Source organism: Cavia porcellus, unplaced genomic scaffold (assembly GCF_034190915.1).
Source record: "Cavia porcellus strain 051 isolate PalLab524CR breed Dunkin Hartley unplaced genomic scaffold, mCavPor4.1 scaffold_26, whole genome shotgun sequence".
In the NCBI taxonomy this organism is placed as follows: domain Eukaryota; kingdom Metazoa; phylum Chordata; class Mammalia; order Rodentia; family Caviidae; genus Cavia; species Cavia porcellus.
Genome location: NW_026947509.1, coordinates 33,569,346 through 33,596,893, shown reverse-complemented (window position 1 = coordinate 33,596,893; position 27,548 = coordinate 33,569,346). Strand labels below are relative to the sequence as shown.

General features: G+C 42.5%; 1 protein-coding gene and 1 non-coding gene across 6 annotated transcripts in view; one reads left to right on the top strand and one right to left on the bottom strand.

The window, feature by feature from the left end:
- Gigyf2 (GRB10 interacting GYF protein 2) overlaps positions 1-19,395 on the top strand; it is a 128,714-nt gene extending 109,319 nt beyond the window's left edge. For all 5 annotated transcript variants that reach the window (XM_013157487.3, XM_063237101.1, XM_063237100.1 and 2 more), the window contains 8 exons: positions 4,011-4,250; positions 7,067-7,189; positions 9,858-10,067; positions 10,189-10,394; positions 11,649-11,803; positions 13,235-13,449; positions 14,725-14,872; positions 17,599-19,395. In XM_013157487.3, coding sequence (XP_013012941.1) covers positions 4,011-4,250; positions 7,067-7,189; positions 9,858-10,067; positions 10,189-10,394; positions 11,649-11,803; positions 13,235-13,449; positions 14,725-14,872; positions 17,599-17,666 — 1,365 coding nt within the window. In that variant the 3' untranslated portion in view covers positions 17,667-19,395. The remainder of the gene's footprint in view (positions 1-4,010; positions 4,251-7,066; positions 7,190-9,857; positions 10,068-10,188; positions 10,395-11,648; positions 11,804-13,234; positions 13,450-14,724; positions 14,873-17,598) is intronic.
- Positions 19,396-25,607: 6,212 nt separating this feature from the next.
- Positions 25,608-25,742, bottom strand: LOC111758219 (small nucleolar RNA SNORA2/SNORA34 family). The gene has a single exon (XR_002792439.1). It is a non-coding gene; the product is annotated as a small nucleolar RNA SNORA2/SNORA34 family (small nucleolar RNA).
- Positions 25,743-27,548: the final 1,806 nt, after the last annotated feature.

Here is a 27,548-nt window from a genome sequence, read left to right as displayed (position 1 = left end):
CCCAATTTACTTAAAAATCTGTAACTAACCTAAAAATATGATTTAATAATAAAAATATCTGGGCTGGGGATATAGCTCAGCAGAGCGCCTACCTGTAAGCATGAGGTCCTGAGTTTGATTCCTGGCACAAAAATAAATAAATAAATAAATAAAAATAAAAAAATACTAGAATGACATAGTTTGAACATTCGTGGCTTTTTGTAGCTGCAGAGTACCAGGCTGGACCAATTACCCCACATGAAACTGTAAAAGCTGAATTAAATTTCAAAGAATCAAAACCAAAAACAATACAGTAACGGAAATCAAAGAAGAAACTATCTTTAAACACCAAATGTGGGTTGAGGGAGTAGCTCATTGATAGAGCACTTGCCTAGTGTTTTGGAAGCCCTAGGTTTGGTCTCTAAGATCACAAAAAATGAGTGGAAATTTCAGTTGACCTGCCACCAGGGAAGTGGTGAGGAAGAGTGGTGGAAGACCGAATTCACCAAATTAAACAAAGTTAAATACCAACTAGAATAAAACTCTATAAAAGAACAAAAATATGCCAGACACAGTGATTTTCGACTGTAATCCCAGCTATTTAGGGGGCTGAGGCAGGAGGATTTCAAGTTTGAGGCCAGTCTGGACAAGGCCTGGTCTTAAAATAGAAAATAAAACATATATTTCATTTATATTATATCAAGGGTGCATATTAACACTATGATTTATAATTGTTCATGTAATCCTTGATCACTTGGTTGAAAGTAGTGTTCGTCAGGTTTCTCTACTTTTTAAAATTTCTCCCCCTTACTGTACTATGGAAGTCAGCCTGCACAGTCCACATTTATGATTAGAGTTTTCTTTGTTTTTTGCTTTTGACTAGATAAAATATTTTTTCAGAAACCAAAATTTCATTAGAGGTAGATTTGAGCTTGTGTTTTGATTTAACTTAACATATTGAGTCAATGTGCTCTATACTATTTATTGTGCTTTTTCTCTGATTGTGTATGAGAGCTTGTGGGAAGTTGTTTCTGTCTTCAGGAAGCTCACAGCCTGTGTGGGTGGTGAATATGCAAGAATAAGTGCCACAGTAAGATATTTACAGCTGCAAAATTTTGAAGTAGGAAGTACCTACCTAGGATGATGATGAAAGAGGTGATACTGTTGCTGCACACATCAAAGTGGTGTGGTGGTGACTCTTTTATACACTTGCTTCAGTGACTCATGCCTTCAGACTTAGGTTAGGAATTTGGGATATGACATCCCTGTACAATGTATATCTAAAAAGGAGCAGTTCTTTCCTTGTATTTCATTCTTTTTGTGAGGGAAGTATTTTAGAAGTCTTCTGGAAGATAGCCCTTTAGCCTAGAATAACATGGCTGCTCCTAGGTATGCTGGAAGTTCTAAAGCAAAATCAAGCACTTTTTAATAGATATCTGTCTGTCTGTCTGTCTGTACGTGTACATGTGTGCAGTGGTTCCTTGTGTGGAGTTTGTACATGCACGTAACACATCCTACTTCTTTGTTTAATCTGTTGTCCCTCTCCTTCATTTCTTTGTCTCCTTTCCCATTAAGAAAAATGTGTCTCCCTACTTCCTATTTTCATTATACTTTAGGTTTCTCATATCAGATACTTAAGCTTGTGTGTCTGATTTACTTCCCTTGACATTATGGTCTCAAGGTATAGCCATTTTCCTACCAATGACTTAAGTGACCTTTCTTTATGGCAGAGTAGTACTGTGTTCTATTGTGTTTTAAATAGTATGTTTTCTTGATCCATTTATCTTTTGATATACATAAAGGCCACTTTCAAGGTTTAGCTGTTACGAATTGTGCTGCTGTAAACATGGGTGTGTATGTATCATTGTAATATGGTGTCTTTGACTGTTTTGGGAAGATGCTAAGAAAGGGAATAGTTAAGTCAAATGAAATTTTTGGTTTCAGTTTTTTGAGGAATCCTGCACTGATTTCCGTGGTGGTTATAGTGGTTTACATTTCTATTAACAGTGTAGAAGTATCCTTTTTCCTTGCAGCTTCTCCAGCATTTGTTATGATTGGATTTCTTGATAATAGCTATTCTTTTGGGGCAAAGTTGTATAGCTCAGGATGTTAGTGCTCTCTGGTTTGCTCTTTTTACTCAGGATTAATTTGCAATACTGGATCTCTTCTAGTTCTCTGTGTATTTTAAGGTTGATTTCTCCAGTTCTGTAAAGAATTGAAAATCCAGTCTTTAAATGTCCAATGTGGTATAAGACTTTGTCTATATCTCCTTTTTATTATCTACTTTTTCATTTTTATCCTTTCAATTAAGGGAAAAATAAATAAAAAATAGCAGGATATATTATAGTAACCCATTTTGATTTCCTGTTAACTTGATTTGAAACCCTGTATTGCTCTCACCATCTTGTTTTGACTGATTTTCCTCTATTCTGTTATGCTAGATAGTACCAAGTTTGAAAGTTTAGGCAACAACTATGAAGACAATAAGATTCATTGTGATACCCATTCTGGTTGACTATTATCTTCTTTTGAAGTCTTCCAATGTCTCCAATGTTTTGGTTTTATTGGTCTTATTCTTTACTGTTTTGTTCAATTTTATTATAACTGATGATATAGACAATTCTTTTTAAGATAACAAGAGGCATTATGGTAACCATTGTTGATCACCTTGTATTTTGTTTTTACATTATGTATTATGTCCATCCTTTTGATTTGACTGACTCTGTCCTGGTATGTCACATTTGGTTTTACTTTCTTCAAAAAAAAAAAAGTAATAAGAACTGTGGGAGTAATAAAACCCAAAATGTGTAATTGTCATTGTACAAAAGAAAGGAAAAGAAAGTTCTCTAAAAGATATAACTGAATATATATTTAAGTGTATAAGATAGATAACCATATTACTGTTTTGTAGGATCATTGAACAAAACTGTTTGCAGTCTCACTGTTTGAAAGTCCCCTCTATATGCTTTAATTTGGTAACTTCAACAACTATTTCTAAGATGACAATATGGAATTAACTAGTGATTTCCTACTGTTTATTTTTTCTGAAAGTCTGTATAACTTGTACCCTTTTTCTGTTTTTTTTTTTCTTTTTTCTCCTTAAATAAAATTAAAAAAAAAAAAAAAAGACTTTGTCTACAAGGAGGAAGCTGAAAGGAGTGATCATTGCCAAGATAGAAGCAGAAGTCACCCTAAAATGATAGCCAGCTGTGGCACGCATACCATAGATTTACTACCATGGCACTAGAAGCAAAGAGGAGACACGGATGATGAGGAGTATTTGGGAATAAATGAAAGGCAGGGATGAATTTAGCTTCCTCATTGGTGTAAGAACCCTCTTCTTGGCTGCCATATACCTAGATTTTGGGGAGTGGGTTATCTGGGTGAGACGGAGAGCAGTGCAGGTACACAGACTCTCACAGGTGAAGAAACTTAGTCTTGACACCAGAAGGAGCAGTGGAGTAGTTTTAGGGGAAGAAAGCAGGACAAAGACGAGCCTTGGGAGAAAGGTCGTAGTGGAGAAGAATGGGTCAGGGAGTGATGTTTCAAACAACTTGTGAGCCACAAAGCAGGAGAGGCTGGGTGAAGTGGTATTGAGAAGTTGCTTTGGTTCCAGAACTGCCCAAGACTTTTGCAGTTAATAGTCTCCTTGCCAGGGAGCCTAGCACTCTGAAAAGCTTGCTTGGTCTGTGCTGAGCAGTATTCCCAGGAGACTTTCTGCAGCTGGCAGCAAGCTCCCCTCCATCAGAGCTTTCACAGTGACACCTCTGTAATTCCTTGAGCTTTACTAAGAAAGTTCTGTAACTCATTAAAGTTGCATCCATTCCAGAGCATACGAGCCCTTTGTGGCTATTATAAATATATTTTGAAAGAAAACTCACTTCTGCCTTATCTCATTCCTAACAGGGTTCCCTGCTTTCTCTCTCAGATGTATAAATCATTTTATAAAGGCCTTCAAAAGTGATTCAAAGTTTTTGTCTTACAATTAATAAAATGTTTTTCTTTTTTCTTTAATTTTTCCTTCTGAAAAGGAAGAGGAGGCTGCCAAATGGGCCCGAGAAGAAGAAGAAGCAGCTCAGCGTCGATTAGAGGAGAATCGGTTGCGAATGGAAGAGGAGGCAGCCAGACTCCGGCATGAGGAGGAGGAGCGGAAGAGGAAAGAGCTGGAGCTGCAGCGACAGAAGGAACTGATGCGCCAGAGGCAGCAGCAGCAGGAGGCCTTACGGAGGCTGCAGCAGCAGCAGCAGCAGCAGCAGCTGGCCCAGATGAAGGTAAAACCAGACACCTCCCAGAGAAGCCAGTTGCTAGCACACCTTAGGTAGATGCTGGCGTGAAACTGTACTTTCTTTATCATTATTAAGACCAAATATTCTGATCATTAACAAAATAAAATAAAGTACATATACTTTAAGTTAGATGTTTAAAACAAGAAGGGAATAAATAGAATACAGCAGGATACAGACCGTGATGCAGGGAGAAACAAGTCAGTCTGAGGGGGCTCCACATTCATCAGAGTGCTGCTCTGTACCAGCAGTGCCCTTAAGTCAAAGTGAGAAGGCCTTTTCCTTCAGAGAGCGCATGAACTTACGAGGAGTGATTGCCACCTATGAAGAATGCTTACATTTTTTATTTCATTCATTCATTCATTCATTCATTCATTTATTTATTTATTTATTACCGGGTATCAAACTCATGACCTTGTGCTCGCCAGGCAGGCACTTGAGCTGCGGAGCTAAATCACTAGCCCCAAATGTTTACATTTAAAAAAAAAAAAAAGAAACTATTACAGTACAAGACACATTGCCAAGAATGATGGAATAAGTGTGTTTGAACAGGGCCACAATATTTTGAGGGAGATCAAGGATAGTCTTTTACTTAATCAAAAAATAAACATTCACTGTATATTTTGATCACCTTGTACAAAAGTAGTAGCTATATCAGCATCTGAATGTGAAAGTGGGAGTCAGAACATAGGACTTTTTTTGGTTTGTTTGTCCTGGGGATTTATTAAAATTTGGAGTAAGAGATATGAATACAAAGTGTGTTTAAGGAGGATTCAGAGCGTCCTCTGGGGTAAGGAAAAATGAAGATGGAGCTCAGTAAAGAGTATGGTGACCATCAGAATGAATGGGAAGAGCCAGTGAGAGGGAGGAGTCTCTTGCAGTACGCAAGCTTGAATCTCCAGTGCTTGGAACTATTTGTGGAACTAGTGAAGCTGAGAAGGGAGGAACAGGTTTGTGTCACGCACTGCATAACTTCATTGTGGGCCTGTAGTTACCAATGAGCTGCAGTCTCCCTTGTCTGGAAGGAGCTCAGGATAAAGATACATAAAGAAGAACTCAGAACTTAGTACAGTGGTGGTGAACATACGGTGCACATGTTATTTGGGTTTTTTTGTTTTTTAAGCAAATGTTACTATGTGAAGTTTTTGTTTGTTGGTTTGCTTGTTTTTGGTACCAAGAATTGAATGCAGGATCTTGCCCTTGCCAGGCAAGCATTTATGCCACTGAGCTGTGTCTCCAGCTCAAGTAGTTTTTTCTAAACTGAAGCTTTAGGTTTTAATTGCAGTGTTGCCACTTTGTGATAAATAAGTGGATTCTGAGTTGCAGTTTGAGCACTTGTCTCTAAAAGGTTTGCCCCTGCCCTAATACCTAGTATCATATTTTGTAAAAAAGTGCTAAGGTTTGATTATATTCAGTGGTATTTGGCAGTTTAAACAGTTTAAACTGCCCTTTATTTTATCAGTTCCATACTTAACTATTTCTGTTGTAAACCCATTCATTATGTTGGCATTTCATTTGTTTTGTCCTGTGCTTATATATCACTTTCATTAAATATACTTTTTGTGACTTTATTGAAATAATAGTTGTGTTTTAAAAGTCTGGCTTGTATTTTTTTTGTTGTTAGCTTTCAGTTCATAGGATTCAGCAAATTAAAGTGTATCATTTTTCTGGCCAAGAAGAGCAAGTGTCCAGGTGTGGTGGCACACTCCTGTTATTCCAGCACTTGGGAGGCTGGCAGGACTATTGCCCTGAGTTTGAGTTCTGCATGGGTTACATAGTGAGTTGAGTTTAAGGTTAGCCTGAATTATAGAGCATGACCCTGTCTCAAAAACAATGAAAAAAAAGAGCAAAGGATTCTCTAAAAGTAAGCAAGCTTTGAAAATTCAAATTTTCAGAATTCATATATTTATATTCTGTTTTAGTAATTACTTTTAAAAGATAGAAAAAGACAGTTTGTTGTAGTTATTGTTGGAACAGAGTCTCGCAATGTTGTTTGCTGTGTCATTTAGGCTGACCTCATTGGTGATCCCCCTTGTCTCAGCCTCCCAGGTGCTGAGACTGTAGGCATGTACCACCTTACCCGGGCTGAGAAAATGTTTTGTGTGGTTGGTTTTGTTTTGTTTCGTTTTGTTTTGTTTTTGATGAACTGAGGATTGAACCCAGGGCCTTCACATTGGGTTGTATCCTCAATCCTTTCATTTTTGAGAGTCTCACAAAATTGCCCACGCTGGGCTTGAATTTTCGATCCCATCTTCCACAGTGATGGGATTATAGACCCGTGCCACAGAGTGAAACCCCGTACTGATTAGAAGCAGGTTAGTGCTCAGGACTATACTCAGCCAGGTGAGTAGAGGCTGACTTTCAGAATGAGGCCTGCATTTCCCATTAGCTACTAATGCCAGGCTCCCTTAACAGAAGTCATTCCATGTGCTTTGCTGCCATCTTGCATGACAAATTCTCAAATTAATTCGGTTATTCCTTTTTTGTTAATTTTGTTTTCTTTACAACTGTATTACTGTAGATGTCAGTCCCAAATTTGCCGCTGTAAATGGTAGGACAAAAATAAGTGTTGTTTGTTTTTAGGTATTTTAAGATAAACTTTGTTTTGGGGCAGTGAATAAGACTTGACAAGTGAAGCAAAACTACTGAGAAAATGGTGTGCAAAAGGAATGAATAAGGAATTTTGAAGGGAATGCTGTAGACAGCAGGCAGGGCTCAATGGGTGTTCTGATTGTATGTAATGCATAATGCCTGTTGCCTGGGACATTTCCTCCTGAGCTCTCCTGCCTTTCTCTTTCTGTTAGCTTCCCTCTTCTTCAACGTGGGGCCAGCAGTCAAACACAACAGCATGCCAGTCCCAGGCCACACTGTCATTAGCTGAAATACAGAAGTTGGAGGAAGAACGAGAACGGCAGCTTCGAGAAGAGGTAAATTTTTGAAGTAAGAGTTGTCTGCTAAACCGTTGGGAAAAATGCAGTGTGCCTGACTGGTGAGTGGTTCTGAAGATGGGTTACTGTCAGAATCACTTGTATGTCTGAGTGGTACCGTCACTGTTAAACTGTTTAGCCTACAGTTTGGTCACCTTGGCAAACAGGAAGGATTAGGGATGATCCTTAACATTGGATAACATAAATGTTCATTCTTTCCTCAACCGTTTTACTATAGCTCTTAAGGACAACAGATATGTGGAAGAACGGGGGCTATTCAGAACTGTGGATGCATTTTGCAAACAATTTTTTTTTTTTTTTTTAACAAATTTGTGGTTTAAAATGTAGACTACATTTTTCTCTGTAGGGGTTTTATATTCCCTGGTGAATGCAGAAAAACTTAGACAAGAAATAAAATATCTCTGTTTAACTCTATTCCAAGGTTTATTATTAGAATAGGGAAGTTAATTACATAAATGGGAGGAAAGGAATGACAAGTTTGTTAGAGATGAGGCCGTAATTCCTGAGGCTGGTCATTAGACTCCTCATTCATTGACAGACTCACTGTCTGGTGCCTGAGTACCAATGCACTCACAGTCTGGGGTCAGGGCTAAGTCTAAATTCTGTAGTCGCAAAGAGATGGGCAATAGAAGTTAAGTGAAACATATAGCATACCAGTGAGAAAAATGACAGAGAAAAGGAATAAAGAGCCTGTTGAGGTCATGGTTAAAGTTTGGCATTGGTATGATGATGGATTGTCCATTTTTGGGAAAGGCTGTCTGAAAAATTGATAAGGTGTGCAGTGTCTTGAGGATCAAGCTTTAGGTGGATATGGTGGAGGCAGACTATCAGTTTGTTGGAGAATGCAGGTTGACATTTGTGGATCAGGCTTGTATGGTTCACTGATGCATGATGCCCCAGGCATACAGGAAAAGGGGAGCTGGCTGTGTATATTTTTACCATGCATTGGGCCTGACATCGTCCAGTCAGTTAAAATACTCACCTTTACAGTTACTTCATTTCCCACTTTCATTTATAAAGACATTTTTTTCTAGAGTCATCTTTTTCTAAAAGATTATCAACAAACAGATACAGAGTATATTTCTCTGTTCAAGAGTAGAAATTATTCCAATAATTTTGATCTGTGCTGAATAAAAAAAGTAGTAATGAGTAGGAACCACAGCTCTTCTCTCCCTCTGCCTCTCTGTTTGTCTTCTTTTCCCTTCTCCCTTTCTCTTTTCCTCTCCCCTCCCTGTGATGAGATTGAGCAAGGGTCCCCACACCTAATCAGACCATAGCCATAGCCCTTTTCTTTTTTGTCATTTTTGCCTTCCAGATATTCATAATTACTTCATCCGTATTTTTGTTTAATTTTCTTGGAATGTTTCATTCTGTCTTTACCACTCAGTACCTACTGATCACATAGAGAAAACTTAAGATGAGCTTATTTCATTTTTTTTCCTCTGAAGGTATCCTTTTTGAGGGCCTCAAAGTATTCTTATTCTTCATCTATGCATCTATTATTTGTTTTGTTTTTTCCTGGAATTTCAGCAAACAGTATGGTTTCTCCAGACTGATAAAGAATTTCTTTTGTTTTGTGTCTATCTTTGCACATTTTTTTTTTTGAGGAGATAGATAGTTGCTTAATTTTGTCTTTCAGTCCTTTCACTGAACTTACACTATGTTTGTTTTAAATGAGTCCTTATTTTGTTCCTTAAGTATAAAGAATAAAAGATTATAGAAAAAATTTATATAATAAATTCTTTAAAAATGTTTTATTCTAGTTTTGTAGAATTGTAAAGTTTTTTAACCTCTCTAAGGCTATTACAACTTTTTAAAAAGCCAGGTCCTGTTTTCCCTTATCCAGTTTGTTTCACTGAACCTTGTTTGCTTTGGTCATTGACTTTAACTTAGGAGCCTATATCATGTTTGATAATCCTTGGCTGTTTGTTCATGTTTACAAGTTAAAAACAAACTGGCTGGACTCCTGATGTGCACTGCCTTGGTTTCCCAGTGATGCTTTCTCGGCTGTTGTAGGGGAGAAATGCCCACACCTGTATGTACCTGTTGGTGTGTTTTCTTGTGCCACTCAATTTCCTTATAGCTTAATCTGCTGGTCTGGTGCGCCTGTTTTATTGGGATGAGAGTATGTCAAGCTTCCTGACTGCACAGGGCTGGGGAGGCCGTATAGGGCTCACTGCTTCAGCTTCAGACTTCAGCAGTCTCCTTTGGTGGAGGTTCCTCCACTCTCCCATGCTTTATCTGTGAGTTGACCTGTTCCTTTACTGTGATTTCAGTGTACTGAGTCTGTTACACTTCATTATCATTAACTATATCTTAAAACAATCTATACTTTTTAAAAAGTAGATATTCACTTATTTTGGTAGGGCTTCAGGACATACATGTATATTTTTCTATACTTAACCAAAAAGCCTTCTTAAATTTTAAGAATTTTGCGTGTGATCTTTTTGTTCTCTTAGTACCTCTAGCAATTTAAATCTTTATTTGCAGCAAGATAATTGAAATGGATCCTCTCAAAGAAAGAATTGATCCCTCAACTTGGTTTTCTTTAGCAAGTATATATGTCAGTGTTCCATTTAGTACACTGGACATTTGTAACTTAGCTAAATGTGGGAATTCTGAGCCAGCTTATGTTTTTATGCAACAGCAAAGGCGCCAACAAAGGGAATTGATGAAAGCCCTCCAGCAGCAGCAGCAGCAGCAGCAGCAGCAGAAGCTCTCAGGTTGGGGGAATGTGAGCAAACCTGCCGGTACCACAAAGTCTCTTCTGGAGATCCAGCAGGAAGAGGCCAGGCAGATGCAGAAGCAGCAGCAGCAGCAGCAGCACCAGCAACCAAACAGAGCCCGGAATAACACAGTGGGTACATTTTCCTAATTTGTCCTACTACAGACTGGTATTCACTTACCTTTTGCAATTGTTGGGCACTATGTCTTTTTAATATTGCTAGCCATGATCATGTTTCTCTTTTCTTTGATAGCATTCCAACCTGCACACCAGCATTGGGAATTCTGTTTGGGGCTCTATCAATACCGGCCCTCCTAACCAGTGGGCATCTGACCTAGTCAGTAGTATCTGGAGTAATGCTGACACTAAGAACTCCAACATGGGGTTCTGGGATGATGCGGTGAAAGAGGTGGGACCTAGGAATTCAACAAATAAAAATAAAAACAACACCAGTGTCAGGTAGGGCTCAAAACCATCACACTATTTGTACCTTGGTTGGGAAGTGAGGGTGGCCTGATTTGGAAGTTGGGTAGGCAGGAAAAGGTAGTTTTTTACTTAGTTTGTCACCTCTGTCCAGGCACATGGATTATACTCATAATATGAGTTATGAGCAATAAATTTAATATTCATAATATGAATCATGAGCCATAAGTGTGGTGATTGTCTTCTTCCCCATAGAAACACATTTATATTTATTTTATTGGAGTTCTGTCTGTTGCTGAGGAGTTAACCCATTGCCTATCACTCAAAACGTATTAGGAATAGTACTTTACTTGTTGTACTTTTCTCCAAAGTATTGTGTAAATAGTCCCTTTTTTTTTTTTTGTGGCAGGGATTGAACTCATGACCTCATGTTTGCTGACCAGGCACTTATACCGCTGGCCCATTTGTAGATATTCTTAACATTTTTATAGGCTAACCTTTTAGTTTATTTGCGGTATAATGATTATTCTAACTACTTCTTTAATGATCTTAAATCTGTTTATTTTTATGGTAAATTATGTTTCATCTCCATCTTGCTTTCCCCAGCAGACCGTATTGTTGAATGAGCATGGGTTTTAGTGTTAAAATATATAAACTCAAATACCAGCACCACCACTTAATAGCTGTGTAACCTTGGACAAGAGGCACCTCTTTGGGCCTCAGTTCCCTCATCAGTAAAATGAAAATAATAGCTTCATGGTGTAGCTATAAAGGTTAAATGAGTATTTGTGAAGTATTAGTACAATGCTAGGCACATAGTAACTAATGGTAGTGTCGGTTTCTTTTTGACTGAAGCCTGCTGTATTGTGAAAGGAACAATAAATACTTGTTGATTTATTGAACATTTTTGTCAGGTACTGTGCTGAAAGTCTTTGCTTATAATCCCTTTATAAAATCCTTTTATCATAACTCAAAGAAATGTTAGTACTATTTTGCAAATGAGCAAACTGAAGATCAGTAAAATTTAAAAACTTACCTTAGTACACATGGGAAGAGTTTTATCATCTTCTCTAAAGAGAAAGCCCCTTTTTTCACAAACTAAGATACATTAGCTGAGGCTAGGTTTTAAGGTCATGTCCAATTCAAATATTTGATCTTTTTTCTTTTTCACAACTAGAAATGGGGTTATTGGACAGCCATTCAATCTTGAGAAGACATTATTTATGGTGTTGTAGTATAATTATATAGGAATGGTTTCTAGAAATATAATATTTCCCTATTTTGCTTTAGTAAATCTGTAGGTGTGTCTAACAGGCAAAATAAGAAAGTGGAAGAAGAAGAAAAGTTGCTGAAGCTGTTTCAGGGAGTAAATAAAGCCCAAGATGGATTTACCCAGTGGTGTGAACAGATGCTTCATGCTCTTAATACAGCGAATAACTTGGATGGTAAGACTTGGGGAGGAAATCCCAGCATATGGAATGGCAGAACAGATTGGCTGGCAGATGGAACAGCAAGCCAAAGGAGATGAAATCTAAAGAGGTCAAACCTGCCCCTGCTATAAGAACTTTCCTCTTTACTAGTATTACTTATGACAAGAGTCATGCAATCTTAAGATCAAATAGGTTATGGGTGGTTGCCAGCAATTAAACACCGTCTCAGGCTGCTTTGATGATGTGTAAGGCAAGAGAGGTTGTAGTTCCATGCTGTTCATTTTATGGGGGACATTATCACTTATATCAAGTCTAGGAGAAGGTTACTGTCACAGTGGGGACCAAGGTCGGCTTGGACAAAACAAGGCATCATTTCCTCCTTCCTACCTTTGGGGAGGGGTGGAAATTGTGATAGAGCAAGTAGACTGATATTTGTATGTGATGAAATTGTGTGCAGAAGTGAAAAGGTTTCAGCACAGTTTGGAGAAAAACTTCACAGTTTGGTATTAACAGAAAACTGCCTTAGATGGAAGTGAATTTCCCCTCCCACTTGCAAGGTTTGAACAGAGTGTTATAGCAGGGATTCCCATGATTGACAGACCAAATTGAACTAGTTCACCTCTGATACCTATTAAAACAGAGCAAGAGAAAGGAGCTGAGAGTTTCCTTTGCAGCATTGTAACAATAGCTGTGGTCCAAAAGTTTAAGAAAATGGTAATTGCAGCCATCTGTTAAGCACCTTCCATGTACTAGGCACTATCTAGGGCTAACATGTTCTCTCTGAGGTTCAGTTTTGGCAGTAATGTTTAAAGTCACCTTTACAAGGTAGGTTATATCATCCCCATTTTATAAATTAGGAAACAGGCTTAGAGTGGTTAAGTAACTCATCAAGGTCACACAGCACACTGCAGAGTCAGCTTTTTAAACCCATGTGTGTCCAACTCTGGTAACTTGGGCTTTTTTCTCTGATACCAAGTTACTTGGATTTTACATTTGAGAGGTGGGTTACAAGTTCCAGACGGATAATATAGCTGTATCTTTAGTGTCTGCCATGGTGCCTGACATGCATCGTAGAACTTAATATTGACTACATTTAAGGAAAGAAGGAATGACTCCCAAATCACTTTAGTCCTAGGCAAGTCACTCTTTCAATCAACCCGTCTTTTAATTTCAACCAGCATAACATTTAGTGAGGTTCAGCATGTCACATGTGTCTTTGTTTGACCCAGTCCTATTTTAGGTGTTGTTGGGCAATGTGGTAATAGTGTTTTTTCATTTCTGCAAGCTTCATGAAAGAATATTTAACACATTAACTACATATCAGTTTCTATCATTAATGTCTGTGTTAAGTGTAATGATTTATTAAAGCTGGAAATTTATATTGGTTCCTGATCTTTAAGTGCTTCCATTGTTACTCTTTGTATCTTCTCCCATTTCATACTGCAGTTCCTACATTTGTTTCCTTCCTGAAAGAAGTAGAATCTCCTTATGAGGTCCATGATTATATCAGAGCCTATCTAGGAGACACTTCTGAGGCCAAGGAGTTTGCCAAGCAATTCCTTGAGCGCCGTGCCAAACAGAAAGCCAACCAGCAGCGTCAGCAGCAGCAGCAGCCGCAGCAGCAGCCACAACAGCCACAGCAGCAGCCGCAGCAGCAGCAGGTATAAAGTACCATAGTGTGTGCAGTACCTCTGTGAGAGTTAGTGCAAAATTACATGATTCTGTTACTGTGTAGTCAGTGACCAAAGCTTTTTAAAATCTGTAGACTTTATATAAGAACTGAAGCAGGAAGGTGTGGGATCTTTTCTTATCATATGTTAACTGGAACTGTTACCGTTAGTATCTCAGGTTTTTTGCTCTTCGTATCTGTTATGTCCAGAATTACTATAAAAGACTACAAGCATTGATTTGGGGATTACAAATTCTAGTAAGTCAGTGAATTTGCAGATATGGAATCCATGGAGACCAATTATATATGTTTTCTGTAAGACAAGTTGGCAAGGCTCAGAGGCATAAAAATATCCATGTCCTTTAGCCCCATAATTTTTGTACTAGAGATAATAAATATTTGTTAGAGGTCAGTTCTGGAGATATAAGAGATTTAGTGCCCTGTAAGGTATTTAAAATCCAGTTGCATGGGTGGGTTAACAGCAGTCAATGACAAAGTGAAAGGTGGCCTTAGCAGCCCTAGGACAGATATTGTGAGGGTCCATGGAGCAGTGCAGGAGGCACCCTGTATTTGTGATATGGCCTCTTCTGTGGGTCCGAGCAGAAAGGTAAGAGCCCAGCTGGTGATTGTGTACATGTGTGCCCCAAGTACTAGGCAAGTTTCAGAAATTTTTGGGTTGGATTGGTTTGGTTTGGTTTGAGACAGGGTCTTGCGTATATTTCAGGCTGCTCCTAAACTCACTATGTAACTCAGGCTGGCCTCAAACTTGCAGCAGTCCTCCTGCCTTAGCCTCCTGAGTGCTGGGATTACAGGTGTGCGCCGCCACACCCTGCATAACATTTTAAAAGGTCTGGCGATGTAGCTCAGTGCAGAGATCCTGGGTTCCATCTCCAGGATCCCCTTCCTCCCACCCACACACAATGCAGGGGTCTGTTCGTGATTCTTTACCATTATTTTATTTCTCCGTAGCTATTATACACCTTGTACAGATTACTGAGCTTAGGACAGACTAGGGAGCTTGCACCGTCACAGCGGATGGTGCTTCAGCTCCCAGGAAAGGCAGGGTGAAGGCCTCCTTCGGGGTGGGCTGTGGGGATGCACATAAGGGAACTGATACTCTGTTGCCTGCTTTCACTTTCAGTATTGCCAGACTTATTGATAGGCTTTTGGTTTTCAAGGCCATGTGTGACAAGATGGGTATTAATCCGCCATTCCCTTATGACAGGCCACGTCTGCACCTGGAATCTCAGTTGTGCTCTCTCCACAGGACTCTGTGTGGGGGGTGAACCACAGTACACTCCATTCAGTATTTCAGACCAATCAAAGTAACAACCAACAATCCAGTTTCGAAGCTGTGCAAAGTGGCAAGAAAAAGAAAAAGCAGAAGATGGTGCGAGCAGATCCCAGTTTACTAGGTGAGCACAGGCCTGAGGGCTCGGTGGTGCTGCACAGTGCAGGAGGCAGCGATCCTATGGGAGAGTGTCTCCATGGTGTTTCTTTCGAAGTTTCAGGGTCAGAAGACACAGCCAAATGTGTCCTAGTGTTGCAGAAGCTGCACCTCACCTGCTAATGGGGATTCAGACAGACCGTACCAGGGCTGGAGTATAGATAGCTCAGTGGCATAAGTGCTTGCCCAGCAAGCGCAAGGTCCTGAGTTCAATTTCTAGTAGGCGCCCCCCCTCCCCAGGTAACACATTGTCTAGTGCTTTAAAGCCTAAGCATTATTCCATGTATTTTAATTTCCCTGGGGAATCTTGTGTGTAGTTGGACAATAATAAAAATAGTTCAGAAATTTAAATACTGTTTATGTTGGAAACAGGCCATAAATCTGATCAGGTGTTTAAAGAACCAGCATTTGTAGCTATCAGTGGTGGCAAACCTGTGGCACACAGGCTGCAACGGGTTGTTTATATCATTGAAAGCTCTACAGGTTTGCCCTCACTGTTCTGTATTACTGAGCTGGCATTTTAGAGCCAGCTTCATTTTTTCTCTACTTGTCTGTGTTGCACACCAGCTCCTTTTTTTTTTTTTTTTTTTTTGTACCAAGGATCAAGCTCACAATCTTGCACTTACCAAGCAAGCTCTTGAGACACTGAGCTAACTCCATGGCCCTAGATAGGGTCTTTTAGACTGGCCTAGGGACTTGCAGCAATCTTGCCTCAGCCTCCTAAGTGATAGAATTACAGGCTTGCACCACAATGCCTAGCTTGTGAATAGACTTCTAATTGTGGGTTCTAGGTAACAATCCCTAGCAGTTTAGCTTTGGGGCATGAGGAATGTGCTTTCCAGGAACAGGTTCCTCTGCAGAGGAGGTAAGGCTGTTTGGAGTTAAGTACTCCATTGTATTCAGTCTTTGTTACTGACCTGGGAAAGGAAAGACACCGCCCCCACCCCCACCCCCACAGAGGAGTGAGCAGTAGTGGGGCATTTCTACAATAGAGTCTAAGAAATATATAAACCTTAAAGCAGGAGGAGAAGAAGCAAACAGCTCTAAGAAGTGAAACTGTTCAACAGAGCCTCAAGGAAATTCAGTATGAAAATCACTGCTTAACTAAGCCTCCCTCTGGAAATTCCTCTGGTAATTGCCAGTTTCTTTCCCATGCCTGTTTTAATTAGATATTTGAGAAACTTTAATAACTATCCATTGGTCACAGGTTCGTGTGCATCAATTGCGAAAGTTGTAATGTAAAAGTACCCATTCAAAGCAATCCCTCTTTGAGAAGTTCACTTCTAAAATAAACCAGCAGAGGGTGCAGCAGCCTCAGTTTTATTTTCAGTCTCCCTCCCTGCCCCCTTCCCTTGTAGTCTCCTAATGTACAGAGCTTGCGGGCCATTGTGAACCAGCAACCTGAACTTGTACCTGATAAAGGCACACACACACAGTGCAGTTTCCCATCAGGCTTTCCTTACAGAACAGTCTCACAGCCTTGAAGAATGATAGAATGAGAGAAGGTGGTAGGTGGAGCAGGCAGTGGGTGAAATCCTTATTTGCATTGTCTTCTATCAAGTGAAGGGTAAATGCAGACCTTGCTAGTTTTATTAATGGCAATTAAATGAGACGGTGTCTGACTGCTCAAAGCCTAGCTTTGTCATCAATAGGTGATAGCTTTGAATAACGTTGATACAATCAACTTTTATTATTTTGGCTGCAGATTTCTCCTTTCCTGTCTCTGCATGCTTAAAGTAAATTTAGTATATTTTAAAGTTACATTATTGCTGTCATATTTCATATTTCTTGAGTATATGCAAATTCAAAGCAAAACCTGCTTCAGAATAATAGAATAATAGCTCATTTCAAAGACTGTTGGTAGGCCTTTAGGTTCTTGTACTCACCTGATTAAACTCTTACTTCAGAAATAGGAACACTAAGCCTTTCACTGTTTTCACGGGAAAAGGTCTTGCCAGTTACAGGCACAAAGTTGATGGGTGGGTCCAGGATGGGGTTTGGAGGCCTGGCCTCTCTCTGGGTAGGCCTTGTCAGCAGCTTGTACCAAGTAAACGGGCATGTTTATTTTTTCAGATCATATTTTTGAGCCAGTTAGTTGAGTTGTTTTATTATGTAAAAGCATTTTTGTTTGTTATTAGAACATTTCAAATGTGTGTTTGTTTGAAAACTTGAACACTGAGGAACAAAAAAGAGGGTGTAAAAAACAGCAGTACTCTTAACCATTTTTGGAATGGAGGAATTGTCTATTTGCTTTTGGTTTTCAAATAGCAACTGAAATAGTTGGGGGAGTCCATCCAGGCCCCAGGGCGTGGACAGCTCAGAGGGAGCTGCTCATTCCCAAGAGACCCTGTTCTTTGTAATTTTTTTAATCAGCTTCTGATTATAGATCATACTGGAAAATTACATACTATATGTGACCACTCGCATTAGGTTTTCAAATGGTGGTGGTGTTTGGGAGTCCTGATTGTGGCCTTCCATGGCTCTACTAGTGCTACTTTTTTCTAAACTAGAAACCATTTTGGTTAATGCAGTATCATAAACTCAAATTCTTTCCTTTGCAGGTCTGCTTAGTCCTTGTTTTTCTGTCTCCCTGTACATTCAAAAACAAGAGATTTGTATTCTATCCCACTGCCTAGAAATTGAGCCCTTTGGCTGTCTAGGTGTCGTCAGTCATAGCCAATCTGTTCCCTGCAGGATTTTCAGTCAACGCATCTTCGGAGCGGCTCAACATGGGTGAAATTGAGACTCTGGACGACTACTGAAGCACCCACACTACGCTAGCCTTGGCCTCCTGTCTGCCAGCTGTGGAGCCTCCGCCTCTGGGCATAACACGCGCTCACCACTGATTCTTCATCACTCTGCAACAAATCACAACTGATCATCTCAGGCTTTTTCTTCCTGCCTTTGTGTCCACGATTCTTTAAACCATGTTTGTTGCTGAGCATCTCAGACTGTACATAGTGGACCAGACCCTGCGTCTTGGGGTGGCAGGTGGGATCGCTCCCCAACAAGGCTGAATTTTGGCAGCACGTGTTCACTGTGCCGTGATTTCATCTACTGTCTCCCACGAAATGAGTCGGGATGTGCCAGTAGTAACTTGCTTTCTCTTGTCCGTTTTTTCCTTCTCTGTTGTTTTTTCTTCTTCTTCATTTTTCCCCTCATGAGGGCAAAGAGGTGTAACTGGTGCAATCATGAAGAGAGTTAATGGTTAACAGACATTGGCCAGCAACAAAATGCCCCCGGACTGTGACTCGAGTTTCCAACAGAGACAGGCAGAACTCTCCAGTCTGGAGGCTGCGTTGCCACTGCTAACTTTGGGATTGCATCGCAGAGGCCCTGAGTGGGGTGGAGTTGAGGTTGATTGCTTTGTTGTTGCACACCCCTCACCTGTTCTGAGCGTCCTTATGGAGAAAGGATTCAGGTTTTTTCCTCATATAGATAGTGACTTCTGAGCAAGCCGGTTCTCCCTGGTGTACTCCAACTTGATTGGACAACGGAAACCCAGTGGCCGGGGAGAGAAACTTACTCTTAATTTTTCTTTCTTACAAAAATGGATTTTTTTTTCCCATAAATATTTTTACTTCAGAGGACTAGGACCAGTTTGTTTTGGGCCCTTCTGCTGAAAATTTGTCTCGTTTAAGAGGCACCTAGGATCTTTACCATATGTATGAATTTGTATAATTTCATTTTGGATAGGGATAAACTTGCTTCCGATAAAAGCCCGGAATTTCATCTGGTTCCTCAGAGCATTGCGTGTGTGTCTTGCTGTGGCCCCGACAAAGGTTTTGTATAAAGATTCTGGGATGGCAAGATGCTTGCCTTTTCTGAAAAGAGAACATATAAAACCTGCCCATCTCTAAGCCCTCCACCCTGGACACACTGGAGGGGGGGCTGCAGTGGGACAGAGGGGGGCAAGCGGGCTGGGTGCAGAAGCCTGCTTCTGGCAGTGGCCTCCTCCTACCCTTTCACTTCAAGTAGAAATGTACTCAGCTCTATTTATAAACAGATACTCTTCCTGCTTCAGCCAGATCCCGAAGTCCCTCCCTGGCGGGACAGCCCCTCCCACCTCATGCTCGGAGGGAGCCCTGCCCAGGAGGGGCTGTGCTGGCTGCTGCCGATGAAGCGCTTTCCCCTTTCTCATCAGTGCCTGGAGAAGGCTGGAGTTGCTCTGGGAGCAGTTTGGTCTGGGAGGATTCTATTTGGGTTCTCTTTTTATTTTGAATCACCATTCTCCCTATCCCTTCTCGCCTCCCTCTCCCTCCTAAGTGTGTACAATAACTATACAGAGACTGCTACAAACTTGTATATAGTTTTTGGATCAAATAGCATGAGGAGAGAGGGAATCATTAAAATTTGGGACTCCTACTCTCCTTTGCTTTGTAAATTCAAAAGTGGGGGGTGGGGAAAAGGGATAGTTAAAATGTTTACAAAACTTTAAACTCCCTCGGAACTTTTGCCAGTGTGGAGGAAAATAAAAAAGAACTTAAAGAAGATGTGGCTGTGTTCTCTGTGAGCGCACCTCTTGTACTCACCAGCGTCGAGGCTGAGTTTTGCACTGAGCTCTTTGGGGAACAGTGCCAAACCTCTGCAGGCACCCCAGATGTGGAGGCAGCCCTGACGTGCTCTGCCAGGCCACAAGGCGCTGGCTGGGCCCAGGCCTGAAACCACAGAGGTTGAGGTAAACACTGGTAAGTCTGCCCAGTAGCTTTCTGCCTTAACGGTTCCCCCTCTGTGGACCACAGGCACACTCCATCTGAATGTGGCCCTCAGCTTGTAGACCAGACTCTGATCTTTGTTCAGGAAAAATAAAAATTAATTGTGGTGAAAACTTGGGGGTGGGGTGAACAGATTAATAGAACAGAGTCATTTTATAATCCTGGAACATTCCATGTGCTAACCCAGAAGCCTCGATTCTGTCTGAGGAATTTCCCACTTGATGGAAAGAAGCTACTCTTCCCCAGGCACACTTCTGTCCTCTCAAACTCTGCTTTCACATTCTCCTTTTCTTACTCATTTACTGAAGCCACTGCTCCCTTATACCTTCTGTAAACTTGCTTTGTTCTTGGAGGGTTTGGTTGGGGAGGAGTTTGTTTTCTGTGTTGGAGGTGGGACCCAGGGCCTTGCATGAGCTGAGGGTGCATACCACCCACCACTGAAGAACATCCCAACCCCTCCTTGAGTAAAAAAAGTGGAAAGTTAGAGTTGTTCCTTGGTATCCTCAGGAGATGGGTGCTGGGCCCTGTCATACACACAGATGTGTTCCCTGCGTAGACTGCCACGGCCCTCCCATCCCCACTGCATGGTTCACCATGTGTGATGCTGGTAAAGCACTGTTACACCATGTTGTTTAGGAAACTGACCCAGAGAAGAGGTCTGTGTGTGTTTCATACAGACACAGGTTCCCCTCAAAGTGTTTTCAGCCAAAGGTTATTGGAGCTATGGTTGCAGAACCTGCAGATGCTGAGCCCCCACCATGTTTGCTCTGTGTCCATTTGCTTCTCGGGTTTTCTTCAATCCTGAGATTAAAGTTCCTGGTTTAATTTGTGAAGACTTCCCCCCAGACAGTCAGTGTGCTGGTAACTGTTGCAGTGTAATAGATGGCCTCCAGACTGATTATGGCAGCTGCTTTATTTGGCAGTTTTGTGGTTAGGGATTTGGAAAGAGCTCGTGTGTGTGTGTGTGTGTGTGTTTCTGGTGGGGTCTCCTCCGTGGCTATGGTTAGATGTCATCTGGGGCTAACTTTATTATAAAGACTTCATGAGGTGGCCATCTAGAACCATTCATTTACAAGACTGGCAGTCAAATATATCACCTTATTTTAGAATTGACCTGGTAACAAAGTAATTTTATGCAGTGTCCCAGCCTGCATCCTTAACTAAGTCCCTCTGCACTGGTGAAACAGAAGTAGTCCTTCCAAATGAACACGACCGTACTCAGTGCCTCCAGGGTGTAAAGTGGAGCTTCATCAAAAGAGCAGAAACTGAGGCACGGTGACCACGTGGAGGCTGGCCTTGCATTCAGCAGGTCTCAGACCAACAAAAGCCCAGCTCTAGAGCGCTCTGTGCTCCTGCTTGAGTTCAGTCAGTTCCTAGAGAGGAAGGTATAGTGCTTGCTGGGGCCTTGGGGACCTGGGAACCATAAAACAACCAGATGTGCAATGCTTATCTCCCAGATGTTAGGTTCTCTAAGAGCGATGACAGTGTTTGCTACTGCTGATTCTGTACTGGGAGCCTAAAAGTCCCTAAGAGGGGAGAATTTCTGGCCAGAGATTCCCAGTGAAAATGTTTTGCCACTAACATAGCAATTGTGACGGTGTGCACTGGGGAGAAGCAGCACATGGATATGAGGGGGCGAGAGCCAGAGCCCTTCCCTGAAAGCTGCTCTGCCACTTAATAGCGGCCATCACCTCCCCCATTAGGGCTGTAAGGAGGAGTCACAATGGAGAGGGGCTTGGTATGCTGCAACTCTCCATTCAGTATAGCTGGTCTCAGGAAGGATGGCACCCTAAGGATAGTTTCTCTCCCTCCCCAAATCCTGGAGTGGCCTTCAGCAGCAGATTGCCTTTGCTTTGAATTCTTTGTTAGTCCTGAAAGTTGTCCATGGGTCCGTAAGGTATCTGGCTGTATATTTGGAAAAGAGATTAACCAGCAGTGACTTGACAAGATCGTTTATTGAGTGACATCAGAGTTCATTGGTCCAAGGCTCACGTGGTGGCTCAGGGACCTGGGTTTTTTTGTTGCACTCCACGATGAGAAAATGACCCTACTTGTAACCCCAGTGTGGCCGCTGGGCTGAGAAGCTCAGTCTTGCCTCATGAGGAGATTGGGAATGGGCTCTGGTATTTCCATGTGCAGAGCTGGAGACCTGGAGCAGGCTTCAGGTGGCCCAGCCTAGCTGTGGTTCCAGTTCTACATATATTCTGGAATGTCCTTGTTTCCAGTTGCCCATGGTGTGAACCTGGGAGTTGGTTTCGTCAGGGGCCCTGGACTCCACTGGCACCTACTTGGGTGGGGGGCCGCTTTCTCTGCATGTTTCCGCATCTGTGAAGCGAGAACACTAGAGGAGCTGCAACCAGTAACTTGCAGGTAATTGCTGTGCAGAGTACAGTTCCCAGCACTCGAGTGCAGGACGCATGCTTCTTACAGGCTTCAGTGCACGTGAGCTGGGATTTGCAGGCGTGCACACAGAGCAAAGTGCGTGCAGGAGGGCAGTGGGCTGTTGATCATCATGAAAGCTCTAAAGGTTTCACTATCACTGCAGTCGGGCAAGCCACCTGTGACTAGCACAGAGAAGGGTGGTCCTTGGCAGTGTGTGCGTTCTTTCCTTAACTGTCAGATGGAGGGGTTGCCCCAGGTCATCTTGAAATAGAAGTCAGTCCCTGAGCCTCGGGTGCAGTTTCTAATGGGGCCACTCCTCCTTAGCTGATTTTCAGTCCCCAGCTGGTCCAGAATGGACCAAAGGGGACCCAGTGGCCTGCTGGTCTGGGAGGTCCCCTCCATGTCCATCTTTATGTGGGGTCTCTCATAAACTCACGAGTGTGTGACACATCGTAAGCCTTTGCAATTTCATGAAGTCAAAAGTATAGCCGGACTTGTGTAGTGGAGCAGAGTCACCTACTCTGACCTTGGTCACATGAAAGGGAGCCTGGAGAAGGGCTCAGGGCCCTCTCCTGAAGCAGAAACTGCCTAGGCAACCAGAAGCAATGTTTGTTTAAAGAAAAGGGGGTTTAGATGCTTGGACACAAACAGAAAGTGAGGTGAACTGCTCACGACACATCTGTCAGCCACTATGGGCCGCACTCGGTCCAGTCTGGCTGTTTGGTATCCCAAGGACTAAATTTTCTTATATATGAAATAAAAGCGGGAAAAGCATGTTCAAACATGTATGTATATGTAGGAAGGGATACAGGGAGCACTCAGGAACTGTAGTCCTGCTTCTGAGCTGGTCATGACGGGGTGAAAGTGGAACCCTCCTTTCTTTTTTCTTTTTCAGTACAGGGCCTTGGGCCCCCAGGGCCTTCCCACTGAGCTACATCCATGGCACTTCTGAAAAACTGAGTCAGGGGCTTACTGGTTAAGTTGCCCAGGCGGGGCTTGAATTTGAAATCCTCTTGTCTCTGGCTCTGTGAGTGCCAGGATGACGTGTGGACCACCACACCTACCTGCTTATTGCACACTCTGCTGTCATTCTAAGTTCTGATGACCTCTGCTCAGCTGCAGGCCACCCAGGCCTTCGCTCCTGACCAGGCTGTCTTCTGAGGTCACTGGCTGCTGCTGTGTTCACTTAGTTTTGCCTTCAAGTTGTCATCCTTAATAAGAAAATGCAAACACACAAGTAGGCTTGTGTCATAGATTCCTTCGTAACATGCAAACTTCCGTGATTTTTGACATTTTGTTCATTTTATGTATCCTTTTTCCTTTAAGATCCTGCATATAAATACGCATAGCAGCAGGACACCCTTAAATCTGCCTTGTCACATTAGTAGTATTAAAATTCACACCACCCAGCCCACCGATGTGTCTGGGCGTCTCAAAACTTAACCAAATCTGAATCATCAAAATGATGTTAATTGCATTAGGTTGATTTGCTTTTTTTCTTCTACTTTGGTCCCATTTCTGAAATCCCATGTTCAGATTTAGCAGAATGCCCTCCAAGGTCAGCGTCTGCCTCTGCCACGTTTCCTGTGAATTAGACTTGTTTGCCCCTGTGAATTTGAGGCACTTTCCGACCCCATTGCCTGCAAGAATGTTTTCCAGCCCCAGTTGTCCTATTGCTTTCTTACCTCTAAATGATCGCTGGGTTCACCAGCTTGGCTTGTCCACTGTGAGAGTCCCATTGCCCCTGGCCAGCTTCCCTGCCCCGGCCTCTCGTCCACTGCAATGGGTTTAGGTGAGCCTCCATTTACCCCTTGATGCCCAGCTCTCATTGGGCATCTTTCAGGTCCAGAGATCAGTGTCATCACAGGGCCAAAGTCTGACTCCCCAGAGGAGCTGAGATTCTCCATTCTTGGGACACAGCTCCCCTGGCTAACGGCTGCACGCACCTTGGAATTTCCAAGAAGACTTTCTGTGTACCGTGGCTGTCCTGCAGGTGCCTTCCTACCATCAGGCCTGGGTCAGGGAACAGGATGGGAGGCTCTGTGCTCCCTGGTAGTAAGTGCAGGCCTCTGCTCACCTGTCATCAAGCAATGCATCAGGATGCACTGAAACCAGGTTCCTCATCCACCTGGCCCATTAGGAACAGCACAGTGCATCTCTCTAGTTGAGCGCCTGACCAGTGCATCTCTCACGGCTGAAGGAGGAGTGAGTGTGTTTGGAGACCTTGGACAGCCTCTTGGGGACGTGAATCTGCACCTTCATCTAAAAAAAATAATGCACCAGTGTTCCTTTCTTCCTAAGCCTCAGACTTGCCTCTCTTTCCTTAATTTAGGCTTCTCCTCATTGTTTCTGGGCTATTAGAGAGTGCCAACCGAAATACTAGAGCAAGGGTTGGAACTGAAACATGGTATCGTGCCTATGACGCCCGCTACTGGCAAAGCAGAGGCCGAGGATCCCGTGATTGAGGCTACCCCATCCCAGGTACCTTATCAAGATCCTGTCTCAAAGCTTAGAAAGGGCTGAGGAAGTGGTTGGTGGAAGAACTCTTGCCTAGCATGTACAAAGCCACCCTGGATTCCATCCCCATACCCAAAGCAAAACAAAACAAGGAAAAACATATGATTCAGTATCTAGGAAGCAGACCCAGTACATGTGGCTTGTTCTAAGATTAATTCCCATCTTGTATTTAACACCTCAAATTCATCACCATGCATGTTTCAGATTTCTATTACTATAAATTGGCAAAATCTTACATGGCATGCAGGTACTCATTTATTTTAAAGAGAATAAAAACAATGGAAGTGAAATAGATTTCAAAAACAAAACAGTAGGAAATAACCATAGTTACTGTAATACGCAGTATCCTCTAAACAAATGCTCAGGAATAGGTGTGCAAAGTCAATCAGTACAACACTAAGTTGTTTTTTATTTCAGTTGCCATCTCAGAAATTTCAGGTGTGTGGCTTCTAATTTCCTCTGTGACTGTGTCTCCTGGACTCGTTCTGGATGAGATATAGTTAGGCAGAATTAAGCAATATAAACACTAACTTGTCTCTTTGGTTGCTGACATTTCAGGGATTTCAGGTGTGTGACTTCTAATGTCTTTTGTGTCTGTGTCTCCTGGAGGGCTGAGATTGCAACCTACTCCTTTGCCCTGACATCTTCCTGTGTTCCTCCTAATCGGGAGGTTGAGGTTGCTGAGTCCCAGGTGCTTCCTGTATTGGCTGCCAGTCCGGCAGTGCAGAGGATTGGGCCAGGCCCCTGTGTTCCTCCACTCCAAGGTTCCCAGGGCAGTGGAGAAGTACGGGGGCAGCTGCTCATCAGTGTTCCCCACAATGGCTGCAGAACCTGAGGGGTGTGGCTTCCTCTCCTCTGGGTCCAAGCTGTGGGCTCATGGCTATGTGTGGCCTCTACTCCTGCCTAGGTGGCTGGCTCATTAGGGGCGCATATCTTCCCTTTTTCTAGGCCTGGTGGGGACTCACCAGGAGGTATGGCTTGCTCTGGGCCCCTGGCTCACCAAGGACCATGGCCACCTCTCTGGGCCCGCAGCAGGGTGGGGGTGGTGGCTGTTTCTCAGGGCTGCAATCACAGACTCACTGGGGGACAAGTTGTTTCTTTCTATGAATTGACCACTACATTTCTTCAGTTCTGAAGTGGAAACAGACCATAGAAAGCTACCATTTTAGGTTCCTGCTTGAAGCCAATTGCTTCAGAAAACTGCCGGCCTTGATTTAGGGCCATGCACTCACTAATTTATTTATTTATTTTTTAAATTTTATTTTGAAAGTAGTAAAATACAACAGAACAAGACAGAATAAAGCCAACTAAGATTGTACAGCGAAATCGGAACAGAACTTCACGGCAGGTTACTGGGATAACAGTAATAGGTAGCACAGTATATTTCATTATCTTTACAATAGTTCTTTCAATCATGTATATCAAAAATACAGAACATTATAGAACTTATCAAAACAAAATATTGAATAGAGCAGTATCATTAATCAGAATAGAGCAAAACAGTAATAAAAATATTTGCCTTCAAAGAAATGGTAGAAGGAAATCCCCCTTATTTGCTATGGTCAACCTCCCAGGAGATGCTCAGATTTCTGGTTCCCATTTGCTAACAGGGTACAGGAAAAGGCGGGTAGGGGAAGTGGGATGTTTGACTCTAAGCCGTGCACCAGTAGGTTCACTATTGCTTACCAGGGAGGCAGGCTGGTTGCTTGGTTTCCCAACTTTGTAAGTTCCAACATAGTGTGGATCTCAGAAGACACTGGTGGTTCTCCCCCTGGGGGGCCATAGTCTGCCACACTGCAGCCACTTACCAGGGAGGGTAGCTGCTTGCTTGGTTTCCCAGCGTCCTAAGTTCCAACATGGTGCAGATCTTAGGAGCTGCTGGTGGTTCTCCCCCTGCAAGGGCCGCAGCCAGCCATACCGCACTCACCAATTTATTGCTAGCAAAACATATCACTAGTTCTAGTTTGTATTTGACTATTTTCCCTGTCTCAGGCTCTCTTCTTGGGAGTGCTGTTCAGTTTTCCATTGCTGTTTTGTTTCTAGTGGTGCTGAGGCTTGAACCCAGGACCTTGTGCATGCTAGGTAAGCCCTAACCTCAGAACCTCATCTGCATCTTTGGATGTGGCTGTCCGGTTGAGGAAATGGAGAAAACAAGGGGTTGCCAGGATGGGCCTCAAGGACAGGCGTTACCTGCCAGGGAATTTAACAGACAGGTGGTATTCAGACAAAGCAAAGCGTCTGCTGCTTCTGCCGGAGGGCTGAGGGTGGTGAATGCTCAGATTGGTTTGATCTGCTCATATAACGCCCTTTCAGCCTCAGCATCTCACTCCTTACCAACCTGTGCCTTTGGTTTCCCCTAAGACAACTGCCAAGGCTATGAATTCAACTTTACAGTGTGATTCTACAGCTTGTGCAGTTAGATGTTGGCAGTCAGTTATGCTGTCACTGTAAGAAGGAGGAGATTTTCGTGCCACGGAAATCTCTCCAGTTTTCTGATCATACCTTGACCTTAGGATTCAAAGTCCTGCAATTGTCATGCTCTGTGAGCACTGAATCCAGTAAAAAAAGCAGCCTGTTCATGACTCTTGATCAGTCACCACTGTTGTCAGCACGCACTTGGCACTTTACACTTTGTCTTTGATGGGTACTTCACAGTAAACAGACTATGAGTTTCAGTATCCGGCCTGCCAGATATTCATTACCTTTCTGTAGCAGTGGGGTCTTCATTGTGTTAAATTAAAGTCAAATAGGGTGGCGAACCAGGAAAGGAAGAAATCTCTGATGATCCATCTCCCAGGACCACTGCAGATACCAAGTATTGCTGTGCTCAGAATCCAAACAGGAAATAGACTGTCCTAGGTATTTCAAGCAGAAGAGATTTAGCATAGGGATTTGTTTCTTTGTTTAGTCCAGGTGGAGTTTTGGTTGGTTGGTTGGCTGGCTGGTTGGTTCTGACACAGTCTCAGTATGTAGCCCAGGCTGGCCTCAAACTGACAGTGACCCTCCTGCCTCAGCCTCCCAAGTGCTAAG